Here is a 23,747-nt window from a genome sequence, read left to right as displayed (position 1 = left end):
ATTGTGTTGCAAGCCCAAGCACTTACATGCACCAGGAAGAAGATGGGGAACTTTATCGGACCTGAGAGGGGAAGCGACACATGCAGGATATCGGACGCACGATCTTAGTGAATCGCAGAGTACATTATCGTCGGACAATACAATTGTAATTTTGCCCCATTGTTCTATTTATAACTTATAATAGAGCTAACATCGACATGTGGTTGCTCTAGTAATTAGTTATTAATATAGTTTGTGTAATGAAAAGTTATTACATTTTACAATAAACTTTACAATATCTCTGCTTGCTGTCTTTCTATCGGAAGCTTCTATGTTTACTTTTTGTAGATAAACACCGATCCATGGTCATGTGATGTCACACAGGTGCATGGCTCATTAGCATTACACAGCTTTGATTACATTTTGTGTTACCTGTGTGCACCTGTGTGACATCACATGACCAGGGGTGGTGGCTATGCAGCTCAGTGTACAGCTCTCACAAATGCATTTTTTCCACAATCCTGCTGCTATAGAAACACGCACACAAAGGTATGATCACACACAACTGATGACAGATGCTCTTTCATACTCAAGTAAAATGTTGTCTTTTAATTTAAAATGGCGCATCATGAAATAAAATATGTGCCCTATAACACATACAAAGCCATACAGAGAGTCTTGACATCAAGAACAAGCTGCCATACACATTCCACGGCTATGAGAGTGTCAGGTGTATGACGTGATGTCAGTTCTCCCTGCAATGATGGATTTCACACCCCTCCACAATGAAATCTGCTAATTAAGATTGCATGTTCCTAATTCTGTAATAAAACAGTCCTGTCAGGAGATGAAGCAGGTAATGTGCTTAGCTGATGTATGAGAGAAGGCGCACCACTAATGGGGAGAAGAGGCAGCTGCCAGCACAATGTGCTACAGTTCCTTCCCTTAGGGGTGGGTGGGCAGCTGAAAACTTGACTTTAGATTACATAAATGTCATGCTTATATTACACTACGGGGAACACAGTGCACACATTCACTGGTGGTTACATAGTTCTTACGTAAAGCTGTACAATGATCTCACTTCACTATTTCATAACACAGAGAGGAACCCAGTTGTACTAAATTATCCATCCAACTGACCCGGGGCACATCGTAAGGTCTGTAATTTAAAGGAGTTTTTTATTTTCCGATTTTTATTTTCATTTTCAGCTATTTTCCTAAAACAGCACTATTAGTTATAGTTTATTTTGTAAATTGGCAACTGGGCAAATTGAAGAAAAATTTGGACAACTCCTTTATGAAGTTACAACAATCAAAAACATTCCAAATAATGGCACACCATGATTTTTGGTTTTCTTAAGGGGTTCATATGAAAAAAAAAGCTCCTGGAATCCTTTCAAAGATCCGCTGGGCGTGGACTGGTAGACCCTCTAGAAAGTTAGGCAGTGACTATGGTACTAATCAGACACAGGTAGAAGTAGCATGCAAAAAATTCCAGGTGATTGCCCCTTTGGGCATGTAATTTAATGGTGACAACCCCTGCCTTAGGGCCATTATATGCATTACAAAAATAAGACAATCACCATCTATGAGAAGGTGTCCCTGTTTTTTTTCATACTTGATTTTGATGGTAGATTTCCTTTTAGTCTGAATACTGTAGATGGAGTCCAGTAGTAAACATTGCTGTTCTTATGTTCAGAACTATAAGCTACACCACAGTGATCAAGAGGAAGGCTCACAAAAGGTGAAATGTGGTGTGATGTCCCTTTAAGATGCAAAATGTATTCTATTTTGAGACATTTCTGCCACATCTAGTAAAAGCATTCACGTCTGACAGGTCTTATACCAGGAATCCCTTCCATACATAGGAAGCTTCGCCAACATTCCCTAAGCAGCAGAAACATTTCTAAGCGTATTCTAAAAATTATGACTTGCTGAATATCTGAAAAAAAAAATGATTAGCCATATGATCTTATTAGTGTATCATAAAGAAATGGGAGGCTTATGTCTGCACTTGGAAAAATTGTTGCATTAATAATGGCCTACAAACATTGGGGCCAAAGAACTTACACTTTATGGCAAGATACATTATGGGGGGATTTATCAAGGCCTGTACACCAAGTTGCAAATCCTGGCTCACAGCCATAACTATCTCTTCCTTTATGCCACCTCCACACAAAGTGGGCATGGAGGGGCGTGTAGAGGGCAGTTCCCAGATGCAGAGTGCACCGACACTGCGCTGGAGCCTCTTTCCTGAGCACATGGGTGGGGTTAACATCAATATGCTGATAAATCCTCCCTATGTGTATTGAAATCTAAGTTTTCACAGGGGGTTTTGGTTTCCCTTTTTTGTGAACATAGTGAAAGGAAATCTATCAGCAGAATCGGCCATTATAAAACAAGCACTCTTACACGTTGGGATGTGCATCCTCGGTCAGGATCCATTCTTGCGGAAGTATATATTGCCCTCATTTTTATAAAATAAAGGGTTTAAAAATATGCAAATAAGCCTGTGGAGCTCTGGTCACTAGAGACCCTAGGGGTGCCATCATCTGTTAATTACGCACATCTCCAATGCTAATACTACCGGGCATGTGCAGAATTTGCCGAGTGATGGCTGACGTCACCACCTATCTTGCTGGGGAGGGGATTGAGGAGGCGGAGAGTAAGCCAAAACGGAGGTGTGCATAATTAACAGACAACAGAGCCCTACAGACTTATTTGCATATTTTTAAAATCTTTTTTTTATGAAAACAAGAGCACTTACATATTATTTAGCTTCTTAAACTTCACCCATCAAGTAGTCAACAAGATAATTTATGTGAGGCTTTAGAATAGACATACTTTAGGACATGCACTTCTGCCTTGCAGAGCTGGGGTTCTGGGTTTGAATCGCACCCAGGTCAACATCTGCAAAGAGTTTGTATGTTCTCTCCGTGTTTGCGGGGTTTCCTCCGGGTCCTCCGGTTTCCTACATACTCCAAAACATAGTGGTAGGTTGTTTAGATTGTGAGCCCCATGGGGACAGGGACCAATTTGACATGCTTTGTGCAGCGCTGCGTAATCTGTGTGCGCTATATAAATAAAGGAATTATTTATTCTGCTTCCAGCAACCATACTCCCCAAATTTCATAAAGAATAATATAAGAGACAACAAACGGACACCCAAGTTTCATTTGAGACATTTAATAGTGCACTTGGCTATATTTCGATAAGACATATGCATCATGATATAAATCTATTTTCTAAGCTCTTTTGTTTTTATATTTATTACGTTTAGCATATTTAAAATTGAGGGAATGCATCCAGATACTGAAAAAAAACATATCTGAGGTATAAATACAAGTATACATTAAATAATTAAGTATGCCATGCAGTTACTATCTGGAACAATACACGTTACATTAAAGTGGTATGTACAGAGACACATTTTTACAGTCCTGAAGATTACAATGAATATACAAGGTTTATATATTTTATGGAATATGTGGAAACACTGATAATGAAAACACTATTATTATAACTGTTACAGAAACAGATTCTTCATTGCAAAGCATTAAAATAATACTGACAACGGTAAAAACAATCTTTCATCACTTGCATTCATAAAAAGTTCTCCTAACAGACTGCATACAATTAATTTACCTCTAAGAACTTCAACGCTTTCTCCTTCTTACTATAACAAATCTATTTAAAGAGACATCCTATGTCCGATGCCACTATAGGGTGCGGTCTACCAAAGTATTAACACTATAACGGTGGCCTATCTCGAGACCTGTGCTATGCAGGCGGTCCCCAAGTTACATACAAGATAGGTTCTGTAGGTTTGTTCTGAAGTTGAATTTGGATGTAAGTCGGAACTGTATATTTTATCATTGCAGCCCCAGTCCCATTTTGGTCTTTGTGACAATTGGATTTTCAAAATGTTGGATTGTCATAAGAACCAGGATTAACAATAAATCTTAATTGCAGATAACTTTGATAACTATTATAACTGTTTATTGAAGCCTGAGGATAATGTACAGAAATGTAACAACATTGAGAGTGTTTGTTTGTAACTAGGGGTCATCTGTAAGTTGGGTGTTCTAAAGTAGGGGACCGCCTGTACTATGTACCTCCATCATCCACAGCTCTTCCTCACTGAGCATTGAGTTGTTCACTGCTCCCTCCACATAGATATATACTTTTCTGTTATTTTGCCTTTGGTCATCCTCTCCAAACACCACCTTACACAACTCACTATTTAGGATGTGACCTCTTCTCTTCCTATTTGCTAAGTTAAGGCTTAAGTTAGCCACTTGTTCTGGTGATTCCACGATGTAAAGCATCTAATCAGGTACATGGGTTGGTGGTATTTCTTGGCCAACAATCTGATGAAGGTCTATGACAGACTCTAGGATGCTTAAAAAAGATTCGCATTAGAATCGAAACGTTGCTCTTTGGATGATGTACCAATAAAGACTTCTTCGCATTTTATTCTTCGTGCTGTGGATCTCTCCTTCCATTAGACTGTAGGATGTGGATACTATGGTAGACTTCACACTACAGTAGCACTATATATGTCTGGGTGCCATAGGCTCAACTTGTTGCATGGCAGTGACTTCACCCTTGACATCCACTGTATTAACCATCAACTGTATATGACTGTCATTGAAAGGTATCTCTCGAATGGGCAGGAACTATGCTCTTAAATACACAAGCAGTAAAGTATGCAGCGTTTAACTATGGATCGCCACAATGAAAGTACTTAAATAGTCCTTTAAATTAATCTGTTGCCTCACGAGGCACCTTGTCTGAACATGAAACAATCTTAGAGGTTATGTTATATGCTATATATACTATATCTCAATGAGGTGTATAACATCTGTTAGAGTAGACTACTCTAACACATCTATCTTTCTATAAACATAAGAGGATGGTTGGTGTAAAGAGTGATTTGAGTCGAAGGCTTAGATGGTTTTGATATAGGGTTTAGTTGGTGTTCTCCAGTAGAGATTACCTGTACAATATGACTGGTCAGCCAACCTGGGATAGACAACGTTACTAAATTTTTTGGACCATTTTAACTAAACCTGAGATTAATCAACCATTACAAACTATCAGTGTACCAGACACTTGATGACGAAGTTCACAAGGACAACACTCATTCACACATCTTCACTGTGCAAATATTTCCATTTATATGTATAGGTATTATAGGTATTCTGATACCTATACAGAATAATAGAATGAGTACCAATTATTCCAGTGGATACACCAGTCCCCAAAAACCAGGATGATGATTTACATGAAAAACAGCACAAAGAATTGTGGCTTTGTCTTAGAATTCTGCACAATAAATCTTGTCCAATAAAGTATTTTGCTTCTCAGAAGCCAATTAGGTTGATATGTAATGAAACATATAAATTTATAGAAGTTGACAGTCTATAGGTCGAGTCATTCCAGTCCCGGGCATTAAGCACCATATGGATGAAAAGCAGCTTCAAATCTTGCTATAAACAGTCCAAAAGAACATATAACGGCACAACATACAAAAGGTCCAACAGGTCCAAGTCTTTTTGTGACCAAACGAATCCTAAGGGTAAATTCCCTCCAATATCTGGATGATGGCTCCTAGGCTTGTCACCTTGACTTTCCATTATTGCTTTCAGTTTGTGAATTGGTAAAAGAGTCTCGAATCCTTACAACTTCAGCTGCACACAATTGTCCGTAAACCTTATTGTACCATTCTGGCATGTGGCCCCTGAAACACAAGACAAAAGCCAGATATTAGGTATCAAAATACAAATAATAGATTGTAAGGTGTAGACCAATTGTAATAGAAATCATATAATATATGCATAGTTATACTGTGCTCCATGATGTTAGATTGAGATTCCTCTGCACAAGTCTGGTTTGTGTTGGCTGTTTCTGATGATGTGAGCTTCCTCAAGAACAATGGAAACTTGATGAGGGATAGTGGTGGGCTGATTCTTGATGGATATCTCTAATGTTTCTTATATTCAATAGTCTAGTCTTGGATTATGAAACTATTGCAGCCATTGGATAGCGCATGTGTAAACAAACAGAATGTGTACTTTACATGTTTGGAATTACTAAAGATGTTTAAGTTTAGAAAAAATACCTATAGCGTTCATTTTTTTTCTAAAGCATTGTTTAGAATGGATCGCATATAAAAGTTAATAAATTATTATGCGATTTTATTGTCCAACGTGTGTTCCACAAAGCTTAGACTGAAGCTTATCTCCTATTTATTACATTTCTTTGTAAGTAATAGATGAAGGCTGGACCCAACAATGTCAATGTGATCAGCTGTCCATCTGTTGTTTATGGGGGTGTCCTAACCCGGTACAGGGAAAAAGAAATCATGGGCATGTTGGATTTCAACATACCTGATCCTTATGTTCTCAAGCCACTGCCTGAAGATTCTGGCAGTGGATTAATCTATACTCCCCCTGAATAACACATGCATGTGTTTGATGAATACACTTTTACACTTTACCCACATCCAAAGTTAATGGTCAGCTTATGTGTAAAGATTTCCATTGGTCACAATGGAATGGAGAAAGGGGCTTCTCTTGTGGCTGCCATTGAAGCTAATGGAGTGTCAGTGCCTCACACACAGGGAGATTTTCAGTTCCTAATCCTCACCACCTAATTCTGATCCCCTTTTCACAGGATAGATGGTAAGTCTTGTTCATGTTGTTTATTGGACAACCCCTGTAAGGTGTTCAGGGGACCCATCTACATGAAGGAATACCCCTTCAACAATTCTGAAACTGATTGTCTAGGATTGAAAGGACATGACTGCTTTCTTCCAGAAACAGCAGCCAAGTTATTAATTTATGATACATGTTTTTTTACCTTAAATCTGCTCTGCACAGGTAGGTTAGCTTGGATTTTCCTGTGCCACATGGCTCAATGAGGTATTTGGACAGAAGTATGTTGACTCTTACGCCGAGCGAAGGAGCTTGGTCATGATCAACAGATGTGGTTTGAAGAGCACAGGCTCCTTTTGGTAAATTGGTTCTCCAAGACCTATGGAAATTACAAAAGATTGTAAGATACATACAAAAACAAACCTAATAAGACTCCATATCGCAACATCAAGTTTATTCACCTTAACACAACAAAGTCCCTGGCTGGATGGGGAGCCATGTTATTCTGGACATACTGATAAATATCAGTCTGTTCATCTAAAGTCTCAATCACTTTTGAATCCAGGAGATCCTCATCCCACATGTGTTGCTCTTTCAGGAGACGTTGAAGAACATTTTCAGGTTGGGCGGGGATCTCTATTGTGCTTTTCCATAGTCGAAGAGGAGGACCATCTGGAATCTGCATAATAAAGGAATAGTGGTAAGACAACTGATGATGTACGGGACAAAGAGACAAATCCGCAAACGTAAAATAATAGGAGAATTATTCCACCAATTACTACTACATTTTTGTCTTTAGACATATTGGATGGTAAATCATTTCAGCGAAAATTGTTAGTTCTTACTATCTACTAAATAATGTAGATCCCAAGTAACCTATAATTAATCTTCAATAAGGAGCCAGTGCAAGTATAACATCTGACACATATGTACTAGTCATAGACGTCTGTTCTAAAAATACTCACTTTTTTGTAGGCAAGGTCAGCCTGCTCAGAGGTGGAACAGCTGACCCAGCCTTTGAACTTGTCCTTGGCCTCCTTGAGTAAATTGTCAATGCCCTCTTGAAGGTAGGACTGGTAATCGCACTGGCCCTCAGAATTTCCATTAACCATTTCCTCCAGGCACACTGGCCTAAGGTCTTGTTCCATATAAGAATTGCGACATTTATTCATTTCCTCGGGAATCTAGAATAAAAAATACAACAAAGGCAAAGCTGTTAATCTATTCTCACAATGACACAACTGTGTTGGATTTAGGAAAAGATTGGGCACACACGGAGAGCTATATTTCTGTTATTATTAGAAAAGAATGCAACTATTCTGGTAAGAGTTTACACCATTACGTAACCAGGATATAAAAAAAATAGGTCTGCCATGCAAAAAATAATGATCATTTGTTGTTTACAATAAATCCCTTATGTTTCAATGACCTTTAGTATAAATTGACTCAAAGTACCTGGAAGAGTTTTTTGCATTCGGCAATCATATGTGCCAGACCTTGGGTGGCAGCAAGATTTTCATTCAAATCCTTTTGATCAGGTTTTCCTAAGCTTTGTTTTCTCTGCATCACCCTAGAAAATAAACATACAGAGGTTTAAGATAACTTACTGAAAAAATTAGATGAAAAAAAACTGAAAAGGATAGGCAAAACTCATACACAAGTGCATGGACCAAGGAGATGATTTATGGATATGATGCAAAGTAATACAATATATTTCCCATTACCTTGGAGATGAGTTTTCTCTCTTTAAGGTGTTTAGGTGGAATAATGAAGGTGCTAAACAGACGGCCAGGTTTGTTGGCGTCATCTGATTTTCATCCACGGCTGCAGCAACATCGCTAAGGAAGTACAGGAGAGTCTGGAGAACCTCACGGTTTTCGTCAGGCAGAAGCATAATGGCAGCTTTTATTGCTTGAAGACGCTGATCTTTTGGAACATCTAAAAAGTATCAAAACAACCCAATCATGAATAGAATGGCAAAATCGACTTGACACAACACATATGTAATAAAAAGAATATGAACTAAAAATAATCATGATCTACTTCATTTTCTTAAGGATACCAATTGTATTCCATCTATGGGAGATGTTGAGAAACAGAGGAATTAGACATTTGGATTCTAAGGGGAAGATTAATTGTATGATGCATGATCGTAATCTAGTGATGGCTCATTCGCGACCGAGCCGACACAAAAAGCTGGCTTTTTTCAGGGAACGATGGGTGCCGGGTCTTGTCTAAGAGCTGCCCCAGTAAACTGTATCCCTTCCAGATTACACTAAAAAGGGTCAGGCAGGAGGAAAGGACATGTGACCTCCTCTTCCTACCACCTCACCCGTCTCTCTGTTTCTAATAAAATGACACTACACTAGTCGGCTCCAAGCACTGAGCCGTTTTCTCCGTTAAACCCAGCCCACCCTCTGCCCCTGGAAGGAGACTCCCTATATTATACCTTTATAGGAAGCCATTCAGGAGCCAGAAGAGCCGACTCTTTTCAGTGAGTTGAGCCTAATAATTCCGGTCACTGAAAAGGACTTATCAGGAGGTTCCAGTGCCAGCTGTGCCCCCCACACATCCCTCTATGCCCACTTGACATTGAGATGAGAGAACTGTGCCTATTTCAGGGCTTGTAACCCAGATTTTAGGCATACAAACTCTGATAAATCGAGCCCAAAGAGTCTACTAGGCCCTTACTCTATTCTCCTTATATAAGAATAGCATGCCAAGTTGAAATAAGTTGTGCATGTGTAATAGCAGGAGGGGTTAGGAGGAAGATTTATTGGCCAAAGAGTGTAGTGTAGACATCTACTACAAACAGATTTTATCTCAGTTCTGAATAATTGAGTAAAAAAAGAACAATGGCCAAATCTATAAAGGTCTCTGTTGCTTCCAAGAAATAAGTCAAAAGAAGTAGGAATATTATTTATCCAACATACACTGGTAGATCTGCAGGAACGTTTCTGAGAGCTTGTTGGTGAGAAGCGGCTCTGGCAGGTCCCGGAAATACTGCTTTAACATATCAGCCACATCATAAGCAGACTGTCCCTCATACATTAGTGGATCTGAACTGTTCTCACTTATCTCCCGTAAAGCCAGAATCCTAGACTTAACTCCAGATTTTCTGAATAGTCCCACCTATAGAAAAAAAAAACAGTTTAGGTATGTAGGGGATTACAATGGTGACATCAAAGTAACCGTCCATTCTATCTCAGCCATCACACACCTGATCCAGGCACTGGCTGCGCAGATATCTCATAGCTTGCTGTATGTTCTGAGGCAGCGGCTGACCCGACCTCTGGATATTTACAGTTAGAGGAACGCCAAACACATTCTTGTCCCTGTAATCTGGAACTTTAACGCGCTTCATAAATTTTGGAACAGCCCTGAAAAAGAAATGTACAACATGAAACATGATAAAAAATCATATAGACATCATATCTATGCCAAAACTATCTGTATATCTATTTATCAATCCCCAAACTATCTATTATCTAATATCTATCATCTATCTACCTATCCAATATCTATATCTTTTTATCAATCAATCAATGTAATATCCATATACTGGGCCAGATGTATCACAATTGTGATGCACTAGTTCAGTTTTTGCGCCTAAATGAAGCCCATTATGGCACCTGAATTATCACACGCTACGAGCCACAACCATCTGTGTAGACTTGAGTTCATGCCTCTTATTAATCACTCGGCATGATTTTGCAACTTCACTTTATTTTAGGCGCAATATAGATGCAATCTTTGATTCAGGAACTTACATATAAGCCTGTCTGCAAGCTCCCCCACACACTTCTTTACAATCCTTGAGTTGCTGCTTTTGCAGAATATTTGTAAACAGAAGCTCCTGACTATAAACAGCGGCTGTATGCAGTGTATACACTGGCTGAGCTCCGCTGCTGTAATATACAGAAGCTACACTGCTCTGCAGAAGAGCTCAGGGTCTTACTACTCAGTATACACCAATCTCATATCTATCTATCCAAAATATAACCATCCAATATCTATGCATACTTCTATCATACAAAATCTATGTAGGTATGTAGTATCTATCATCAAAAGTAAAACATATTCAAATCATAGAAATTCTTAGGCCTAATAAAGGATCTGTCTGGGTATATATATATATATATGATTTCCGCTTAAATGTGTAGTCAGAAGATACAATTCTTTGAACCCAGCTATACATAAGAATAATGGAGACAGAAGCCAAGAAGCAAGTCAATAAATCCTGCGGTGAAAGACCCCAAATAATGTCACTTCTTCACTCTCCTCTTCATCAAGGGAAAATAGACTTGTTAACAAAGGAGGTTTTGTACATCAACTTTTGCCACTAACAAAAGGCTCCAAGTCGGGTCTGCCACCCAGCAGCAGGCATAGCAGCAGGGATCTGGTGTAAAGCATTAGGGGCTGTCAGCCAGAACCATCAGCTCTACAAATGAGGCGGCCAAAAAGAAAGCCAATTGAAAGCTACATGACCAATTCTAAAGGGGTTTAGCTGAAGAGTCACGAAAAACAATGCTCTATAATTCCCTTTTATGCTCCAAACAATATAAAATCCATCCAGCACTTGAGCGCTCGGCCCACTCTCCGACCTTTCCATACATACAAATTCCTCTGCACACAATGAACACTGGCCAGATTTCGTTACTAATGTTGCCATGTTGGCTAATAGGAGAATCAATGAAATAATAATCCCTTCTTTGTGTATGACAATGTAAAAACATGACGAATCCGAATAAGAATTGGAAACATGAAAGATGTTTAAAGAACTTCTATGTCCGCCACATTTTCTGGGAATTTAGATAATAGCTGCTCTGAATGGGGAAACACTTTGATGCTGTGGGTTACACATTTTTGTGGTGGAGAGGAAGAAGGGAGAAAATGTTACATATTTTATCTATGCCACGAGCAAACCTATGAGCCATTCCTAAGTTATCTGACAGTGAAAAGAATCTCTGTCTATTATGTGCCGGCAAGTTACAGCAAAGACACCTTTATACCTCGATGCAATGTAGACGATAGGAAGAGGAAGTGCCCTGAGCTGCAGAATCGAGCAATACTTGAATGAGCAATCCCAACGTATGAAAGAGGCTGTATACTCACCAGCTAAATCCATGTTTGTTAGATGGGGTGTACTTCTCCAGTAGAGCAGTCAACTTTAGAAGCGAATATTTCTGCAGCAAGTTAATCTGAGTCACCGACTGGCAATTGATTTGCAATGAGGCAGATCTTAAGCTGGGGCGATGAGAGCTTTGGAAGCTGTGCCATCTGAACCGATGCCTACATTGTACAGGATGATATAGCGATGATAAGAATATGAGCGATACGTTATGGTATTTATAGAATGAGCAACAAGCTCTGACATATTCCCATGAATCAGACATTCTGACTTATGATTTCCATTGCAATCACTGAGCACTGAAGCTGCTGCCTATACAAGCAGTTGTTATAATTCATTTATATCATAAAACTTCAAAAAAAAATTTCATTTTCAATTTGATCAGGGTGCTCAAAATACCTAAACCTTACTTGAACCTTAAATATTAATAAAAAAGATATTGGAGGTAATATATAATTAGGCCAGCTCCTTGCGACAGTTTTATGTCTTTGGAGCTCCGCTGCTGTCAGATTCATTAAAGTGGCTGTAACCCTTGATAAATCTGCTGGCAGTTTCTTATGCTATTGCTGTTTGTTGTTTGCAACAGTTACATAAAACATAAAAGCAAAAAACCATAAAAAGTTGCAGAATATAGACAAGGGTAGGGACCAGCGTCAATTTGCAACAAACTTGCACCTTCACAGTAAGTCACAAATCAGGAATACAGTCCTACTATACAAAATTGGTCTAGGCAAATAATGAATTTTGTGCGAGCAGGGTCTATGTCAAAGTAACTTTGAACAGTCCTATGTTCATTTGACGCTACGGAAAGTCGCAAAAAAGTATTTGTACCACAATTAAGCTAAAACAACGCCAAACATAGACTAACAACACATCACCCCTCTTGTTTGTAAGGTTCAACTCTGAAATAAATTAATAAACTAAAATAAATAATGACAATGAAAATATTAAGTATTATAGGGACACTGCATCCAGCAAGGAGCAAAATAATAGTAGGATTCTGCTGCAGAAGATAACTCCTGGCCACAGCCATCTGCTCAAACCCTGTTCTATTATCCAAACTTTTGAAAGTTTAGGATTTTGGGATAATTTGGGATCTGGTTAAGTGAGGGGCTTTAGTTGTGAGTTGCTGTTTTGTACCAGGATGGGGCAGGGTCTACCTGCAAATATTTGAATGAGTTAGTTAAATACATCTAACTAATATAACCTACAGTAATAAATGTAACTGCAGTAAAGAGTAATAGGAAGACTTACCGATTGGGTCTGGTCAAGGATGCGCCTACTCCAGAGTCTCTCCTTCCTTGGATGACTGTTGTCTCCTCACAGTCATTCAGGGAGTTCCCTGTACTGTCCAGATCACTAAGAACATTGCAGTCATTATCAATATCTAAGTGTATCTGTTTGGGAGAGGAAGGACAAGGAGACACAGAGTCTAGAGCGGAATCCGAATCTCCCTCGTCATAAAATTTCTCTGTCCATTGATTCACAATTTTCTGCATTCCCTTGACATGGTACAATATGTCATCCAGTTCTGGGAACATATCTTCATGTTCCAGATCAACCAAGTCACCATTACTAGAGTACAGAAAGGTGCCGGGAACATTGTCATAGATACTCAAGCGGCTTCCTTCAGAACAACAAGAAGTGCGCCTCCTAGTAAAGGAGCTTTTGCAGCTGCTGACACTGCTGATGCTGTTTTCCCGTGTGAAGCTGAGGTGGTCATGACCATGGAAAGTCCCATTTCTCCAGCTCGCGGAAGAACTACTGTCTGTAGGGGACAAGTTACCATTTGAAAGTGCTTTTGGGAATGTTCCTGGTTTGTGGTCCTCTGGGATAAAAAAAACAGCATCATCACCGAAATTCCTCTGATTCTTATAGTTTTGTTCCAGAACATCACTAAAAGTCGACTGGTTAAAAGGGTCAAACCCTTCTAAGTACATTCCAACTCTTTTGTGACAAGCACTTAGGCTACGAGTTCTTGTAACTGGACTTGGTGTACTGACTGCACTGCTCGTTTCCGACTGGCTACTACTACTACTGGTTTGCGTGGAGTTTGATATGCTCCTCTTGCGCACTTTGGGGGCGTTAATATGGTTTCCATTCAGAGGTGTTATTTCAACACAATTCAGTTGCTTGAGCTTATCATCATCTACCCCTTCTTGTAAGATAGGTTCACTAATGGTCAGGCCAGTTTTTGACTGTGATTTCTTTCTGCTATGAGAAGTTTTGATTTTTAAGCTTTCCATTCTTTTCAGAAGACTCTTAGTTCTAGACCTTGAGTTCTTTTCATTTGCCTTGATGTTAAAATTAAAATTTGAAAGTTCTTTAGGAGATGGAAGACTACCAAATGAGTCATCGTTTGCAAAAAAGTTTCCAGATGAACAAACACTGTTGACCGAGTTTGTTCTCGAGTTAGTTCTTGTAGTGCCTGCCTCGCTGGGAACGTGTGCTCTTTGACTGTCACTGCTGGTACTGTGGATTGATGAAACCTCTTGGTGCTCACTTAAATCTGTCAGGATGCTGTCCTGGCTTATAGCATTTCCCAGCTGATGATTGTCACTTAGGGCTGCTTTATGGCCTTGAAAGACATCAAATTCTTCCAATCTTGACCATCTCTTACTGTCTCGCTGGAACGTCCATTTACCACTGATTGCACAAGGTTCATCTTCATCTGAATCTTCACTCTATAAAAGGGATGATTCTCATTAATTGATTCTAATAAAATATACATGATTATTATTACATATATTAAATAAGTCATTCAATGAAAAGCATTCTGGATCTGCTGGATAGATGGTTACCATATACGGTAGTTATCCATGGATTGGAACCCACACAAATCATTAGATTATAGTCTTACTTAAAGTTGGCTAAGAGTTGACTGAAATGTGTGTGCAAGTCACAAACATGTTCACCATCCCCCTGCTTACCAACATAATTAACTTCAACACTGCTAGAGGCAAAAACTATAGTAAATCAGGCATGAGTGAACATCTGTAATCTAAACACATAAGCAAAACCGGCAATTAGCCAACTTTACATATGGCAGATTGCTATAAAAGATACATATCAATGATATAAAGACATCCAAACATGGATCGAAGGCTTCTTCCTGTCCTATGGGTTTAATCAGCTTACCCTAACATCTAATGCTCTCATAAAGCCATAAAGAGCTGGTCTACATTTTCTGATCTGCACTGGTATGATCTACTGATCCACCCTTTTCGAGTCCATGAAACTCTGTTTTTGCAATGTTTCAAATGAAGGCACATATGTTTCACACCATCTCTGTGTTGTTGAGAAGGGAGAAAGATGTCTAAATTAACCTTCTTCTCTTCAAATGTGATATAAAAATGACCAACTAACATGTTTGGGGTCCTCTACTGGGGCTTTATCTCTTACCCTAGTTCAATACATATGTATCCCTCAACCGAGCCTCATTGAGGAGTTGGCAGAGATGGCTCAAAACCAGGAATTGGTAGAATGAGTTTGCTCAGTCTAAAATGCATGGCCAAAATGGCTTAGGTCAAAGTATACTAGGAAAAATCTTAGTAGCATTGGAAAAATAAAAAAACAGGATAAGCACTGAAAACTGAATTTCCCAATTACTTAATTTCTTTTATTGACAATTTTCGATAATCATAAAACAATCTTAAGAGTTACCTGCTCTTCCCCTCTTAACACTCTTTCCTGTGACCATCCCCCGCCTCTTTAATTATAAGGCAGAGTACCTTATCTACACAGGGGTTCATTAAGATTCTTTTTAGAATTGCAAGGCAATTTAACATGTGGCAAGTCATTTAGTTAGCATTTCAATCTAAAATGGATTATCACTTGTAAAGGGAAGATCCAATTACACAGTTGACCGCGATATGCAAAGGTTGCGTGGTCTCTTTAGATGTTTAAGAATTTTGTGGACTCTTACCTTCTTTCTATTTGGACTGATTTCCAGCTTCATAACTGCACATTTATTTAAAGTATTCAGTCGCCTGTTAGAAATAAAACAATACATCAGAAACTGTGTATTTGCAGGAAGAAGCTAATTTCTTTCCCAAAATTAAAAAAATTTAAAAAAGTGAAGCCTCTATGACATGACAAAGAGTATCTAATCTATACATCACTGACTTCATTCAAGGTCATACAGAGTTTTTTTTATAGGGGTTTTCTGTGACTACAATATGTATAGGCATTTTACATCGTGTTTATCCGTCAATCCTATTCCATCGCATGGGGTTGAGCTGCAATACCAAGAACACTGTAGATTGTCAGACTCCCACCAATTTCATATTGATGACTTATTCAAAGGATTTGTTATTAATATTCTGGTCCCAAGAATCAATGATGACGGTGCCCAACCGGTTTCATTACACCCATGGCACTAACCGACCACCATGACTGGGATACCTCAAGTTTCCATCTCGTTACCAGAAAACATTGTGCATTCTTTTTTATGACAAAATATTTTATGTAGGCTTCTACTGGCATAGAGTCGGAAAGTAAACGTTTCATTTTTAGGTCTTAATTCTTAATTCTTTTAAATTTAAGTTAGTTCTAGATTTTTCCCAACACATTTACCAGTACAAACAAGACCTTGTGTATTTGTATTCGCCTTATTCACATAAAAACTGCATTAATTCAGCAAAGCAACACTTTATTTTAGTATAAGCATCGTTTTTTTAACCTGCATACCGAATGACTTTAAGAAAATTCTTCAAAAATCTGAACAAGAGCCAAGACAAGCAATTCTGTGTCTAAGTACGTCTGCTTTTACTCAAAAGTTAAAATATGCTAGACTTGTGAAAATCTTAATATAAGCTTTGTACCTATGAGCAAACAGACCCCAGTTTAAAAAACTCACCTTGAATACATACTTCCCAACCAGCAATGAATATAACTGTGCTCTTTATTTTCACTTGCCTATAATATCGGGCTATCATGTTCTGACCTGTGCTAGTAACATTTATGTTTCTTCAATTCTTATTTGCAATAAAATAAATAATATATTTCTAGTTTGCTTCTTTTATGCTGCAATCACATTGGGACTGGTGTATTAAGACTGGGGTCTTAATGCCAGAATTACTATGAGGTTTCGACCTTGGTACGTCTGCTGAAATTAAAATCTACAGCTGGTCCAGCTCCACCCTGGGACAACTTTTTCGCTGTCCCATTGTGCTCAATTTTGCAAGAAAAATGTGCACAGGCTGCAAAAGGGTCAAAAAGTTGTAAATGTACAAGCCATGATATGTTGGCCGCAATGGGTTTTTCGACATATCTTTAAAGCTCTTCATGTATACATTAGGCAAAGTTCACATCACCCGTCCTTTTATTTTGATGAATCGCCCCTACGTCCACAACCATCTTCTCCAGTTTATAAAAATATCAGTTCTGCACATTACAAAGTACACATTCTGTTTTATAATTTGGCGAATTTTTGGAAAACAAGCTCATTTATCACGAGGGAGAGGCGCTGGGTTGTCGTAACTTTTACAGAAAGCATGTTCATTCGACGATGTGAGACCTTATTGTACATGAGGTATGCACAACAAGCACAGACTGCCCTTTCTTCCACATTTACACATCCAAATGCTAAATACTAAGCAAATAAGTAGTGCGGTGGACTAATGTTTTTACCTTGCCAAATATATCCTTTGCAAACTATTCGAAAAATGTATTTGATATATGCAGCCAGAGTTGGGCCCCAAATATTTGTCAAGAAGAAAACTGAGTAGAATAAATTACACTTTTTTGGAGAACATAAAATTCTTTACTTTTGCGTTTTATCTTGGTTTCCTGAATGTTTCAGTGTACAGCCACAGAATCAGAACATCTTGATAGAAAGTAACATGATGACCAGTGATCGCTGACCTTTAACCTGCTCATAACTCTGCACAGTTATAACCTGAATCAGTTTTCATAATTGTTTATTGTCTATTGTCACAAAATTATTTATAAACTTCCTAGGAGGTAGTCGGGTAATACATAGCCACTGTTCACTGAAGGAGTAAGTATAGTGTTCTGGGGCTTCTGCTGATCATTATATTGATCGGCTTTGCCTCAATCTACAGCTAGTACAGTTAGAACTGAATGAAAAGAGCACTACTTGGAGGGAAAAAGTTCTGCACCATTCCAAACAATAAAAGGGGTTGGAGTGCTCACAAGATCTCACCATGCTAATCAGATTAAGGAAATATTTTGGTGGGTAAAAAGTTCGTAGAAATTAAAATAAGGAAAAATATTTACCAATCCCTTTCCAATTTTATACCAATGCTCCCTAATCCTTTGGCACTTTCTATTTCCTGGTGCCCCCTGACACAGGAAATGACCACTTCAGCCAATTACTGGTCCTCAAGTTGAACCATTGAACCTCAGTCAATGATTGGCTTAGTCATATTATTTGTGTATCAAAATGGTTCAAAGGTAGAGATGCCTGCAAGGTCCTGGACAGAATTGGCAAGTAATTGGCAAGATGAATATTGCTTTAAAAATTTTATTAAAAAGAAAAAACTTACACCCATCTAGCATCCTGTTCACTTGTCACTCATACTTTTAGTTTTTGGGCATGAGACCAACCGGGAGTTCTCGGGGGTGGGGGGGTATAGGACCTGCCTCAGGCAATAAGTGCCCACTTCAGACAACAGGAGGACAATTCTATTTCCCAGGATCGAAACATCCTTTATTATCTGCAGATCCATAGCGGCCCTTCATTGGTAGAAGCCAGTCTCATTGGTAGAAGACTGAGCTTTCAATCGGTGGCAGTACCAGTGTTCTTTTTTACCACCCCGATCACCTTCGTATAGAAGTTTTCTTGTTTACTTGGTGTTCATTATGATTATATATTACATATAACAAAAACCCAATATCATAATTTAATTATAAAAACTTCACATTTCCAATAAAGAAACATTTAATTCCCTTTTATACCTCCAAAACATATGATAATCTCTGTGTGGCTACTCTCATATCGCACTTATACATATGTAAAAACATAAAGCTCTATGGGATAACTGGAAAACCTTCCAAACCTCCTCAAATACTAGAATTATCTAGCCCCATCCAGTTGAACAAAATTCGCCTTACTGACTTGCATGATGACTTTGATGTGCAGAGGAGAATCTCAAGTCTTGCTGATAAGACTGTCTAATCTCTGTGAGACTTCAGTTTAATGTGTCTACACAACAAAACTGCACAGTTGGCTGAAAAGGATACAGCAGTCTGCTGCGGAGAAGATAAACTTTTACTGTTTTTAGTGTAAGGGAATAGTTCATGAAATCCAAGTTAAAATCTGTCTGATACGCATGGTGTCAATTACAAGAAAAATCATGTCTGCTAGGATTGCATTTCTCCCGTGTCACATTTTATGGGTGCCAAGAAGAAAACAAATGAAATATGTTGTCTTTCTCTGACCTTGAGTTTTCTTTTTCTGCTTGGCTTGGTTTAATTGCAAGTCTCCCTTACCCTACACGTCCCAAAATATAGGTGAAACAAAAGGAAAAACAAGAACAGCTAAAGGATCTAGCTGAGTGTGTTAAATATGATATACGGGCCCCGAAGCTAAGATCTTAATTCACTAAAACCTGATTTGATATATGTTACATGGAAAAAACAGCCATACATTGTACAGTGTTGTTACATTGTAGTTTATTAACTATTCAACAGTAGTAACTGCTCAAAATGAGATAGATGTAATGGATTTAATGTCTACTTTGTTTTCAATAATCTGGTCCCTTGGGTTGCATGGGTCAGTGGCTGACCATGACTGGCTGTGGCCAAAGTTGGCTTCACATGACTAACGTTTAAGAACCATTTGTCTAGACTGCAGTTTACGATGTGTCTATACAACCACAATCCCTAACGAAACTGAAAATTAACATAGGATACATGACTATACTTGGTTAATAGAACACACAGCTGATAGAAAATTAAATCTTTACTTTGGAAACTAAGATTATTTAGACTTGACTTTTTCAGGATTAGTTAGTAATAATTTTGTTTTCTAATTCCCTTAAAAGGGTGCAACTATCTTTCGATTTAAAGGACATACACTTAGTCCCCTTCATCTGAGCTTGGTAAAACTGCAATACTGAAGGTTCATGGACAATGGAAGAGATATTTGTTGAAAAATGCTACCTATAGGAAGTCTACCACCTGCCCTAATTGTTGGCAGCATGTTTAATAGAATTACACTGTGATTTCCAACATACCCTTATTATTTCTTTCCATTTTGCCTTGCCAAGATAATGCCAGTTTAATCCGTATGCTAATGAGGCAGTTGGTCCACCACGGTCACATCCCCAGCACATGGAGCTCTGCTATATCCCAACTTAATCTCTTTCCTCCTCTTCTATTTTCCCCCATGCTTATCACAAGACAGATAGCCATCTTATTTTATGAAGAGAGTATTGGTCCAGGCAGAAATAGGAGGGCACCAGGTGCTAAGGACGTGAATTTGGTGCACCAGCTGGCTCATTAACATATGGATTAAAATGGGAATTTCTCACAGATGGCATAATGGACAGATGTTTATAAAATCATGTTGCATTTCTCTTCCACGTGTTGCCAACACATTTTAATGCTGGGAGAAGAGGTAGACTCCCTTTAAGTACTTAAAGGAAACCTACCACTTCTGATGGTAGGTATTAGATGTAAACAACGGGCACCAGCTCAGGGTGAGCTGGTGCCGGAGCTTACCTTAGCTAGTGTTTTTAACCGCTATATCGCGGTTTAAACACATTTTGATTTACAGCCCTGAGGTAGCTTTGGTGCTGCGCACGGCCGTGCTGCGCACTACCTCGGAGCTAAGGTAAGCTCCGACACCAGCTCACCCTGAGCTGGTGCCTGGTGTTTACATCTACTACCTACCATCAGAAGTGGTAGGTTTCCTTTAATAGATTTTCCTATTAAAAAACATTATGCAATGAATGGAAATATCTACACAATGAACACCAACCTGCATAGGGCTTCAATTGCATCTCTATCCAAGAAATCATGGTCCTTCTTTACAGCAGAGATGTCAATGGGGAATAGAAGATCTAGGGGCAACAAAGATTTAATGAGTTATTTTGTTATGTTTTTATTGTAAATTAGAAGCTCAAGCAAACATAAAGCAAGCATAATAGTAATATTATTATAACAGTGATTACATAAGACATGGGTAGTAACTGTTTAGTGGCAGGCAAACTTCAGTGGAGGTCTGATGACTGTAAGGTAAATATAAGGGTTAAAGGAACCAGATGTTTCCTGTAGTCTCCTATAAAAAAAGACCTTCCAAGATAAATGACTCCTGGTGCCATCTCACATACCAAACTGCCTCATTGGTTCACATGTTGGAGCTTTTACATGTAACCTTGATAAAATTCACATGGGACACACTAGGAAGGTCAGGGAAGCTGGGCCAAGCCAAGATAAAAGCCCAAAGGCGGAGTGCAAGCCATCAGAATCTAAACCATCTGGACAGGATCAAAGCTGAATATGATGCACAATATCCTACTTGAAGATAAATATTTGCCCAGTGACTACACATGTTTATGGTATCTTGAAAAATCTGAGGATTAGTGATCAATTGTTCAATAGGTTAGTCGGACTATTCCGAAGGAGGGCACTTACAGAGGGAGTAGTCAACCTTTGGATCACAAGATGTTACTGAACTGCAAATTTTGACACAGGCTATAGGGATGCAGGTTGGCATTTGTCAGAAGCTCTCAAAGAATTTAGGTTGGAAGAACAATTACCAAGGCTAGGATAAACTGCTGGGTCATGAAGAGGTCTGGGCCACCTGCTGGTTCTTCCATGGAGTAAAGGGAGAATTCATACATCTGGTTTCAGATAAAGGATCAGTCTTAAAGCAATTTTTGTGTAAACAGAGAAAACTGTAATGAACATTACAGTGGATGTCTGCAGCTGCTAACTCACTGTGACTATACCCAATCGTATCTATATTATGGTCAAAGACCTTCTGTGGTGGAACCAAGTAGTTATAAACATAGTTTCTGACCTTTGGGGCTACCATCACTCGTGTCCCACCTGAATGTGGCTTATCTTGTGCATAAGTATAAGACTTATATGTAATGTTTAAGACTGTCCGATGACCCCCCAATGAAGTTGTTAGGCTATAATTGTCTGAACATGGGTCCTAAAATTTTGCACATTTTAAATTTTCTGTTACCCAGGAGGTAAGTGTGCTTAATAAGGATCCTAACAAGACTTTAGCCATGCATCTTATTAGTAATGACATGTCTAAGTATTCAGAAATGTTTGCAAATGATTCAAGTTACTAAAGAATTTATAGAGAACTGCAAAAGGCTCTGAAATAAAGGAGCCGCAGACCCAGCGCCTAATCATTCCATATGTTTTATTCTTTCTACGTGGCACTTGGAAAGACTATATTTACACATCTGCTCATGAATGGTGGGAAGTATTTGCTACACAATGAATTTCATACCAAGCTATTCTGCAGTGACTACAATTTGAACAGCTGGTTTCAGCATTTCTGGGGAATATGAAGTTCATCCTGAAAAACACCAGCAATAGCTTTACCGAAGGAATCTCAACACAAGATCCTTTATCCGTCTCAGCCCTTACAATGTCCTAGCAATCTGCACTTAGAGGACAATGAAATAAAACTTGCAAAGATGACATCAATTGTCAAGGATCCATATACACAACAGTAGATAAGTGCATACAATTATTATTAGATTATTGGTTAAAAAACATATATAAGCTTCACACAGAGGTCTGGGTTTACTATTACATACAGGCAAAAAGTATCAAAATATTCAATTTATGTCAACTTTTGACTCCCTTGACGTAAAGATATACAATAAATTATTATTCTGACATCTGAAGAATACTCATTTTATTATTTATATATTGGCATCACATTGGCATTGTATCAGTTATGCCAGGCCCTGCCCACACTGTGTCCTAAAATGCAACTTGTTTTTTTGGATTGTGGGAGAAATCAAAGTACATAGAGGAAACCTACAAAAATAAGTTACAAACTTCAAGTAGATATTGCCCTCAACTAAATTTATACTTAGGACTCCAGAGCTGCAACGTGGCACTGCTACCCACCGCAGTACCAACCACTTATCCAGAATATCATTCCATGTTCCAGTGCTGAAAGGCAACAAAACCAACCATTGAGCCACCATACCATATACCATAACACTGCTGTAAGGCAACAGAACCAACCATTGTGCCACCATACCATATACCATAACACTGCTGTAAGGCCGACAGAACCAACCACTGGGCCACCATACCATATACCCCAACACTCCTGTAAGGCAACATAACCAACCACTGAGCCACTATACCATATACCATAAGACTGCTGTAAGGCAACAGAGCCAACCACTGGACCACCATACTATATACCATAACACTGCAGTAATGCGACAGAGCCAACCAATGGGCTACCCTACTATATGCACTACAACGTCTGTAAGGCAACAACAAAAACCACTAAGCAACTATATGATATACCATAACACTGCTGTAAGGCAACAGAACCAACCATTGTGCCACCATACTATATACCCTAACACTGCTGTAAGGCCGACAGAGCCAACCACTGGGCCACCATACCATATACCCCAACACTCCTCTAAGGCAACAGAACCAACCACTGAGCCACTATACCATATACCATAACACTGCTGTAAGGCTACAGAGCCAACTACTGGACCACCATACTATATACCATAACACTGCTATAAGGTGAGAGAGCCAACCACTGGGCTACCCTTCTATATGCACTACAACGTCTGTAAGGCAACAACAAAAACCATTAAGCAACTATATGATATACCATAACACTGCTGTAAGGCAACAGAACCGACCATTGAGCCACCGTACCATCCCATGTTCCATTGGCAGCTACTGAGCTTCCATGCTGTCTATGTTCAAGGGAACAATCTAAATCACTTATCTACTGTCCAATCATTAATCTACAAAAAAAATTATGAAAACAGTACTTT

General features: G+C 38.8%; 1 protein-coding gene across 4 annotated transcripts in view; it reads right to left on the bottom strand.

Moving 5' to 3' along the window:
- Positions 1-3,149: 3,149 nt before the first annotated feature.
- DLC1 (DLC1 Rho GTPase activating protein) overlaps positions 3,150-23,747 on the bottom strand; it is a 267,434-nt gene continuing 246,836 nt past the window's right edge. For all 4 annotated transcript variants that reach the window (XM_072123882.1, XM_072123889.1, XM_072123897.1 and 1 more), the window contains 12 exons: positions 20,717-20,798; positions 15,695-15,758; positions 13,024-14,453; positions 11,754-11,930; positions 9,859-10,018; positions 9,572-9,770; positions 8,363-8,576; positions 8,094-8,208; positions 7,604-7,822; positions 7,100-7,317; positions 6,844-7,017; positions 3,150-5,722 (listed from right to left, as the gene is read on the bottom strand). In XM_072123882.1, coding sequence (XP_071979983.1) covers positions 5,602-5,722; positions 6,844-7,017; positions 7,100-7,317; positions 7,604-7,822; positions 8,094-8,208; positions 8,363-8,576; positions 9,572-9,770; positions 9,859-10,018; positions 11,754-11,930; positions 13,024-14,453; positions 15,695-15,758; positions 20,717-20,798 — 3,173 coding nt within the window. In that variant the 3' untranslated portion in view covers positions 3,150-5,601. The remainder of the gene's footprint in view (positions 5,723-6,843; positions 7,018-7,099; positions 7,318-7,603; positions 7,823-8,093; positions 8,209-8,362; positions 8,577-9,571; positions 9,771-9,858; positions 10,019-11,753; positions 11,931-13,023; positions 14,454-15,694; positions 15,759-20,716; positions 20,799-23,747) is intronic.

Source organism: Engystomops pustulosus, chromosome 1 (genome assembly GCF_040894005.1).
Source record: "Engystomops pustulosus chromosome 1, aEngPut4.maternal, whole genome shotgun sequence".
Lineage (NCBI taxonomy): Eukaryota > Metazoa > Chordata > Amphibia > Anura > Leptodactylidae > Engystomops > Engystomops pustulosus.
This window is presented reverse-complemented; position numbering and strand designations above follow the sequence as displayed.